Here is a 9,744-nt window from a genome sequence, read left to right as displayed (position 1 = left end):
ATTGCTTCTAACAATTTACCTTTAACTAACTAACGGATCATGAGAATACTGATCGTTCGCAGCCAATGCCACACACAGGAAAAACAAGAAGAAAGAAAACTACCTCACGTGCGAGAAAGAGCAGCAACAACCAAACCGTAGAGCCGATGGGATTGTAAGAATGCGACAGGAGATCGTCGTCTGTGAGCGAGAGTGAAATAGAAGTCAGAACCATAAACTTCCCATCCATAATTTGTGACCATAATTTGGGTGTGTGTCTTCGCTCCATACAAATCGTCAAAAAAAACATTTTCGCTTGGTCGGAAATCGCGGCGAAAACCGACTTTTGCGGATAGGGATTACCCGCGAACAGGGCTGTTGACCCAACACCCGAAAGCCCGAAGCGTGCGCCATCGCGAAACCGGGAATATGCTGGTCATGGTCAGTAGCATTCGACAGCGGGAATAGAGCGACCAAATTTTAAAGGGCTGCAATTTAAGCATATTTTTTCAAAGTGCAATAAAGTTCAATCCTGTAAAAAAGTACGAATATTCCACGCGATTTCCTTCGAGCTGCTAACAAAGCTTTAAAATTTGCGACAAAATTTAAATTTGCGAATTTTTTTACGCGAAACCGTTCTACTAATACGCGAAGCGAGATGTCCGCAGAAGACAAGAGGAAAGACTGTCTCGCGTGTGATGGTGAAAATGGTGAAGACGATATGGTGCAGTGCGGATCATGTGAAAAATGGTCCCATTTTAGTTGTGCGAGAGTGTCGTGGAGCATCCAGGATAAGGAGTGGGCCTGCAAAACTTGCCGGAAGGCCAAAACCGCGGAGCAAGCGAGCGTTCGCGATCCAATTAGTGAGGGGGCAGTGACGTGCAAGCCAAGCCAACGGCGCGAATTACGTTCGACGCGACAGCGAGAGTTACGCCCTGCGCAAAGATGCAACTTACTTTCGACGCAAGAGTCTGAGGCGACGCAACGGGACGGTGAGACGGGAGTGAATTTCGATGGCAAACCAGCAACTTCTCGAGCCCAGCAATCCGGCCCTAGCAAAGCAGGGTCTTCGAAACGCGCGCCATCGACCACAACATCGATGCGTTCAGCGTTAGAGCGCCTCGAGAGAGAGCAAGCTTTGCAGGTCAAAGTACTGATGGCCGAAAATGAAAAGATCATGGCCGAAGCCAATCTTAAATGTAAGGCCGCGGCATAAGAATTGCAGCAAGAAAGACAACGGAACAGTTTGGCAGCTTCCGAAAGGAATGTTTCGGAACGTTCGGCTGCAAGTGTGGCGATGGATACTGCAAAGTGGCTGCGAGAGCAGCAATTGCAAAAATTGCAAATTGATTCCAGCGAGAAGCCATTGCAGCAGAATCGGCAGCAATTGGCGTCATTACGCGAGGGAACAATGGCCGCGCCTGAGCGCAACCCAACAACCAACCACATCGCTGCAAGGCAAGTGTGGCCGAAAAAGTTACCAACGTTCACCGGGATACCGCGAGAGTGGCCAAAATTTTACAATTACTTTGTAGAATCCACGAAAGCGTGTGGATTATCGCCAACGGAGAACGCTGCGCGGTTGGATGAATGTTTAAAAGGGCCAGCACGAGAGGCAGTGGAGGGGTGGCTTGACACACCAACATCTGTCCCCCTTGTGATTAAGACGCTGCAAAGGCTATACGGACGACCGTCGCTTGTAGTTAAAGATCTTTTAGAGAAAATTCGTCGTATAGCACCCCCTAGGCCGGAGCATTTAGACGAGCTCATAACATTCGGGTTAGCAATCCAACATCTGTGCAACCACCTCTCGAACGCGGAAATGAAACACTACCTCGTGAATCCGGAGCTGCTAGAAGAGATGGTAGAAAAGTTACCTGCAACGAGAAAGCTGGAATGGGTAAGGTATAGTCGTGAATATCCCTGCTCCACCCTAGAGGAATTCGGTCGGTTCATGGAGGATTTGGTTGACGAAGCTTGCGAGGTGACTAAATACACTCCACCAAAAGCAAGTCAGCCCAAGAGGGTACATCACTCGAACGTACACTCGCAAGCCGAACCGACCCCAGCGAACCTCGAAGAGCCCGCTGCAGCTAAACCTACTTCAACCCAAGAAGGAGCAAACGCGGTAAGGCCATACCAACCACCACCGTGCCACAACTGTGGCGAGACGGACCACAAAGTACGGCAATGCGAGTCGTTCAAGCGCCTGCCCTTAAGCGACCGTTTAGCAGCAGTGACGCGCTGGAAGTTATGCCACAATTGCTTGACCAATCACGGAGCTAAGCCATGCCGGTCAAGATACACCTGTGGTATCGAGGGATGCAGAGAGCGGCATCATCGTTTGCTGCACCGACCAACGCAGTTGACAACGACACAACCGGCACAGTTCCAAATGCACCGAAATGAGTTGCAGACAACTTTGTTTCGTGTGGTGCCCGTCACACTCTACAACGGCGATAACCGGATCGACACACACGCCTTCATGGACGAGGGATCATCGCTGACGTTCGTGGAATCCAGCCTAGCTGAGAGCCTCGGTCTAGAGGGAGTTCCGGAGCCACTGGAACTGAGATGGACTGCGAGTGTGAAACGCAAGGAGACCACGTCAAGGAAGATCAGCCTAGAGATCTCCGGACGTGGTGACGAGCGGCGCTATTCTATAGCGGCCGCTCACACAGTAGACGAGCTAAGTTTACCCACAAATCACCTAAATTTCAAAACACTGATAAGTTCTTACCACTACTTGCAGGGTCTACCGGTAAAAGCTTATGAAGACGGAGTGCCCAGGATGCTGATAGGACTTGCCAATGTCGACCTCATGAAGCCGCTAGACATACGATCAGGCCAACCAGGAGAGCCAATCGCGGTTAAGACGGTGCTTGGGTGGGCGATCTACGGCCCTCACGAGGAGAACACAGATCAGCGACAAGCGGCCACGTGCAACGTGCACAACCTAGTGCGACAGCGTTGCGAAGAGGATGCCGCGCTGAACGAGACACTTCGTCGATATTTCACCCTGGAGGAGACCGGCGTGTCGACATACAGCGAGTTCCTGCCGAAACCCAAGGACGTCGTTCGAGCCAACGATCTTCTCGAACGCACCACTGAGAAGCATGATGGCCGCTTTACCACGGGGTTGCTGTGGAAGTCCGACGAGGTTGATTTCCCCGACAGCCTGACAATGGCGACAAAGCGTCTACATTCTTTAGAAAAGAAGCTCGATAAGGACCCTGCGATGAAACAGACAGTGCACGAACAGGTACACATGTACCTGGAGAAAGGTTATGCCCATAAAGCGACCGCACAGGAATTAGCTTCGGCAGATCCCAAACGAGTATGGTATCTGCCACTTAACATCGTTGGCCACCCGCGAAAACCGAACAAGAAGCGCCTCGTCTGGGATGCGGCGGTCAAGGTGAAAGGCGTGTCGCTCAATACGCAACTGCTGAAAGGGACGGATCTTCTGGTAGCGCTTCCTAGTGTGCTATGTAGATTCCGACAACGAAAAGTGGCATTTGGCGGGGACATCGAAAAGATGTTCCACCAAATCCAAATAAAAAAAGAAGACACCCACGCTCAGCGGTTTCTCTTCCGTTTCAACCCGCAAGAACACCCACAGACGTATCTGATGGACGTGGCCACATTCGGTGCAGCGTGTTCGCCGTGCTCCGCACAGTACATTATGCACCGCAACGCTGACGAACACGCGGGTCAATATCCTGAAGCTGCAGCAGCCATCAAGAAAAATACCTACATGGATGACTATTTTGACAGCTGCGATACGGTCAGCGAGGCACGGCAAAGGTTAATGCAGGTAAAACTCATCCACTCGAAAGCAGGGTTTAACTTGCGCAATTGGCTTAGCAACGAGGATGCAGTGCTAGAAAGCTTGTCAGAGGAACCGCGTGAACAACAGCGCGTCATTAACTTCGGGCAGGAGGAAAAATATCCCCGCGTACTCGGGTTGATCTGGGACCCTGTAACCGACGCGTTCAAATTCTCCATGAAGTGGCACGACGAGCTAAAGCCCTTTGCTACAGGAGAAAGACGACCAACCAAACGCATGGTTTTGCGCATTATAATGAGCCTTTTCGACCCGCTTGGCTTGCTAGCTCCAGTCTTGATATTGGGGAGAATCGTCATGCAAGACTTGTGGAGAAGTGGTATGGATTGGGATGCTGAAGTGCAAGAACAAGATTACCAAAAATTGCCGGATTGGGTAAACCTACTTCCGGGTATCCACGCCCTCAGTATCCCACGGTAGTACTGGGGTAGCAATGTCGAGAAACAACCCGAATCTGTCCAGCAGCATGTTTTCTCGGATGCGAGTGATCAAGCATACGGATGCGCAGCCTACTTCAGGTTCGACACGGGAAGCGAAATACACTGCTCCCTGGTGATGGCGCGCAGTAAGGTAGCACCTTTGAAGCACCAGTCGATACCTCGACTAGAACTGGAGGCGGCACTGTTGGGAGCAAGGCTGGCACGAACTGTTTGCGAAAGCCACGATTTCAAGGTATCGGAAAAGTTTCTCCACACCGACTCTGAAGTGGTGCTGAGCTGGATTCGATCTCCAACACGCGACTTTAAGCAGTTCGTGGCATGTCGCGTGGGCGAAATAATATCGTTAACTGAGCCAGAGAACTGGAGGCATGTACCTACGAAAGAAAACCCAGCCGACTGTCTTACCAAGCGCTGCCGTGACACCACCATCGAAACCCAAGGTAGATGGCTTAACGGGCCGAGGTTTCTTTACCTACCCAAAGAAAACTGGCCAGCGCAGAGCGCTGCAGTGAGTACCCTTGAGGAGCGACGGGAATACCATCTGACACATCACAACGTGTCATGCGATGAACCTGCAATAGATGTCACCCGCTTCTCCAGGTGGAAAAGACTATTGCGAGCTACAGCATATGTGCACCGATTCAGACAAAATTGTCAACGTAAGGCCAAAGGTTTGCCAATAATGTCCGAAAAAGCGACCAATTCTCAGGCATGCCGCATAAAAAGACATGTGCTATCTGATGAGCAGCCAATAAGCACGGAGGAATACCTTAAGGCCGAGCAAACGCTATGGTGCATGGCTCAAAAGGGCACCTTCGATAAAGAGAGGAAGGACGTGGACAACAAAGGAGAAGTGGATCGCTCAAGTCCACTATATGCAGCAACACCAATCCTAGACGAGCAGGGCGTTCTGAGAGTGGATGGTCGGACCGCCAAGGCAAATTTCGCATCGTACGATACACGATTTCCTGTAATCCTCCCGAATCAGCACCCGATTACGAATTTACTAATCCTCGACTACCACTCGAGATACGGACATGCGAACCGAGAGACAGTGGTAAACGAAATCAGACAGAGGTTCCACATTCCCCATCTGCGAGCAGCTGTTGATAGGTCCGCGAGAAATTGCCAGCGCTGCAAAAAAAAAAAGTGTCAGCCCAAAAATCCTCGCATGGCGCCTCTTCCGGCTGAAATACTTACCACACACGTCAGAGCATTCAGCAACACGGGAATTGACTACTTGGGACCATTAGACGTCGTTAACGGGAGGCGCAGAGAAAAGCGGTATGTTGCCGTTTTCACCTGCCTCGTGACCCGTGCCGTACATCTCGAAGTAGCACATAGCCTCTCCACCACGGCGTGCATTATGGCCATAAGACGATTTATTGGCAGGAGAGGGCCACCCGCAGAGATCTGGTCCGATAACGGCACCAACTTTATCGGCGCCAGCAACGAGCTAAAAAGACAGTTAGCGAACACTCACCATAGCTGCGCGGACACCTTCACCAACGCTAACACCAGGTGGAACTTTAACCCCCCATCCGCACCACACATGGGTGGCGTCTGGGAGCGCATAGTGCGCAGTGTCAAGGAAGGGATGAGCGCACTGGACGACGGACGCACCATAAACGACGAAACTCTACTAACAACTTTAGCCGAAGTCGAGTTCCTGATTAATACGCGACCACTCGTGTATCAGCCGCAAGTTTCCGATTCAGAAGCACTAACGCCAACCACTTTCTTCTAGGGCATTCGTCTTGTCTGAAGCAGCACATGCGATCATGTCCGGATCTTAGCGATGCATTGAAGAGCAGCTACCAAAAGATCCATGGTTCTTGCGGACGGCATATGGGAACGCTGGTTGATGGAGTACTTTCAAACTCTGAACCATCGGACGAAATGGCGAGCAGAGAATCCATCGTTGCGTGTCGGGGACCTCGTCTTCATCGCGGAAGGACACCGGAAAGATTGGGCACGCGCTCAAGTGGAAGAAGTGTTCACCGGTAGTGACGGCAGAGTAAGGCAGGCGATTGTGCGTACGGCGCAGTGCAAGCGCGTGAAACGGCCAGTAGCGAAGCTAGCTAAGTTGCCAGTAGAGGTTGAAAGCAGGAGTTGAAAGTAGGAGTTGAAGGAAGAAGGTTGACGAAATCGCACGTCCGACGTTATCTGTCAAATCCCATATAAATCTCGTCCAATAAAATCGCATCCGATGAGCGTTGCCACCGCCCTAAGACATATTCGTGAAGGGGTCCCGCGGTCTTGAGGTAAAGTGTGAAACCCTGTAACGACAAACTAAATGACATTTAATAGACTTAAGGTCAAGTGTCACCATAGTAGATGGTGAATAAGAATTTAGTTTATGTTCAGTTCACTTGACTGTATCTCTACAAAAGATACATTATCTTTAAATGTAGCCGTAAAATAATTTTCCTTATTATCATACTTGATTCCAACGATAACCAACGAATTCTGCGGAGAGATTTCTGCTCTCAAAAATTTCACTATACCGTTTGATTTTTTTAAAAACCATTGATCCCGAAAATTTGGTTTTAAAACAAAGCTTTCAGTTACATGCACTCCACAGCCATCTATAGTCAAACAGGGATATTTCTTTTCCTTGGGACCATGATGCACATTATTTGAGGCATATAACTTGCATCTGCCCGCTACTTGTTCCACAAATTTTGAACCTGTCCTAACATCTCGTTTGATAAATAATTAAAAGTTTTCATAATTATAAGACGACCAATCGTCCAGTGGACCAAGTTCTTCAACGTCTTCAAATACGTGGAGAAGATTGTATACATTACTGCTCATATGGGTGCGACCATAGTAAAATGGGAAATCTGTTAAAGTTAGCAACCTCTGCTTAACTATTGCTTATTCGGATGTCACTTTGACATTTAGACTTTGTTCATTGGGAACGCATTTCTCTCTTTTAGGTTGGCAGTCATGCCGTTAATCTTGATTCATTGAACTTCTTCTTTCCTGTACTTTTGTAGCGACAAGTCGCATATCGTTTTTGCTTAAATAAATACAATTTTAGGTTATGGGCCCAGCACGTTTTTGAACAAAGGGAAAGTGAATAATCGAAATTGTGTATTGTGATGGAGCAAGAAAAGAACGATCGTCATTTTCTCCCGCTGTTTGACGGCACAAATTATACCGCATGGAAGTATCGCATGACAATACTCTTGGAGGAGCATGAGTTGTTAGAGTGCATTAATACGAACGCGGATGGGCTAGAGGTGCTGAAGGACGAGTCGGAGATAGTGAGGCGATAGCTAGGGAAAAGGAGCGGAACCGTGAAGCGCGGGCCAAGTTAGATCGGCGATGCAAATCATTACTTGTATCGAGAATACACGACTCGCATTTGGAGTACATTCAGGACCAGAAAACTCCAAAGGACGTATGGGATGCTCTTCGGCGTGTGTTCGAGCGACGCAGCATTGCAAGTCGCATGCATTTGAAGCGACAAATGCTTACTCTTCGTTTCGAGGGCGGAACACTTCAGCAGCATTTTTTAAAGTTTGATAAACTAGTGCGGGAATATCGGGCTACTGGTGCTGTGCTGGAAGAGCTTGATGTGGTTTGCAATTTGTTAGTTACGCTCGGATCGTCATATTCGACCGTTGTAACAGCATTGGAAACAATGCCCGAGGAGAGTCTGTCCATCGAATTCGTTAAATGTAGGTTGCTTGACGAAGAAACAAAAAGAAAGAGTGTAGATCTTCGCGCACCGGAAAATGAAGCTGCATTCTCTGGCACGAGGCCAAATTGGCAGCAGAAAAGTAAGGTTAGGTGTTTTGGCTGCAAGGTTATCGGACATAAGTTATCTGAGTGTCCGAACAAAAGGCAAAGTGACACCAATACATAGAAGGCACACGTCGGTGAAGCAAGTGTTAGTTTTGTTGGTGTAAATGCGGGATGCTTTAACAAAATGGAGTGGTATATAGATTCGGGCTGTTCCGATCATCTGGTGAATAACAAAGAGTTTTTCGATGAAATGTGGCTATTGGAAAATCCGATTGAAATTGCGATTGCTAAGGATGATGTGACGATTCGTGCGGAATATTCTGGAAACGTGACGATCATCAGCAATGTGTTCGGAAAGCAAATTGAGTGCGTGGTGCGAAATGTTTTATATGTGCCTGATTTGCGTTGTAATCTTTTCTCAGTAATGCGTGTCGATGCTGCTGGTATGAAAGTGGTATATGCAAACGGAGCGGTACAGATTTATCGTGGTTTGGAAATTGTCGCGTGTGGTTCACGGGTTGGAAAATTATATCAACTAGATTTTAGTTATGTGAAGCGTGGTGAATATTCGATGATGACGACAGGTCGAGTGTCTAAAGAGCTGGAATTATGGCATAAGCGTCTTGGTCACTTAAACGTGCGCAGTATTGAGCAATTGATTCGGAATGAAATGGTTTCTGGGCTGAAAGTGAAATGTACCGACAAAAATGTTGTGGTGTGCGAGTCTTGTTTAACCGGGAAGCAAACACGGAATCCGTTTCCATCGCGTAATGAAAAACGATCGTCGCGAGTGTTAGAGCTCATTCATTCGGATGTTTGTGGTCCAGTTACTCCAGTTGGTAACGGTGGTGTGAAATACTTCGTGTCTTTCGTAGACGACTGGAGCCATTTTTGTATGGTTTTTCTGATTCAGTCAAAGGATGAGGTGTTCAAGCGTTTTTGTAAGTACGAGGCTATTGTTACCGCAAAGTTTGGTCAACGGATCAGCCGTTTACGTTGTGACAATGGCGGTGAATACCGAAGCAAGCAGTTTGAGCAATTCCTGAAGCAGAGTGGTATCGTTGTGGAGTGGACAGTTCCACATACACCTCAGCAAAACGGGGTTAGCGAGTGGATGAACCGTACCTTGGTTGACAAGGCCAGAACAATGCTGCAGGATTCCGGAATCGATAAGCAATTTTGGGGGCAAGCCATTCAAACGGCTGCATACCTTCTCAACCGCAGCCCCACGAATGCGATCGATGACAACAAGACTCCATACGAAAGATGGGAAGGTAAGAAACCTGATTTGACAAAGCTCAGAATTTTTGGATGTGATGAGTACGTTCACATTCCGAAAGAACAACGTGCTAAGCTGGATGCCAAGGCTTGGAAAGGAGTTTTAGTAGGATACTCTGTGAATGGGTATAGGGTTTGGAACCCGGAGCAGCATGAAATTGTGCACGTGCGTGATGTTGTATTTTTGGAAGGCTGTCATATTACTTCAGAAGCAATTGAAGATATGTCACACGACGATTTCTTTTTGACACCAATGAATAGAGAAGGTTCATCAGATGATGTTGAGTTAGACGATGAAGCAAGTAACAATGACCATGACATCGAATCTGCGGAAGGGTATGACACGGCTCCTAGCCTGAATTCTGATGTTGAAGTGGTTCCTGATGATGAAACTTCAAAACGACAACGGACGGTTCCTGTGTGGCACAAAGACTATGCGGTGGA

The 9,744-nt window shown here is 48.3% G+C and overlaps 1 protein-coding gene across 1 annotated transcript; it reads left to right on the top strand.

Annotated features, from left to right (window-relative positions):
* The first annotated feature begins 1,801 nt into the window (after window positions 1-1,801).
* LOC121590657 lies at window positions 1,802-6,013 on the top strand. The gene is made up of 3 exons (XM_041910514.1): window positions 1,802-4,201; window positions 4,247-4,706; window positions 5,604-6,013. The coding sequence occupies exons 1-3, from the start codon at window positions 1,802-1,804 to the stop codon at window positions 6,011-6,013; spliced, it is 3,270 nt and encodes a 1,089-aa protein (XP_041766448.1).
* Window positions 6,014-9,744: the final 3,731 nt, after the last annotated feature.

Source organism: Anopheles merus, chromosome X (genome assembly GCF_017562075.2).
Source record: "Anopheles merus strain MAF chromosome X, AmerM5.1, whole genome shotgun sequence".
Lineage (NCBI taxonomy): Eukaryota > Metazoa > Arthropoda > Insecta > Diptera > Culicidae > Anopheles > Anopheles merus.
Note: the sequence above shows the minus strand (reverse complement) of the source record. Positions and strands in the feature narration are given on the sequence as shown.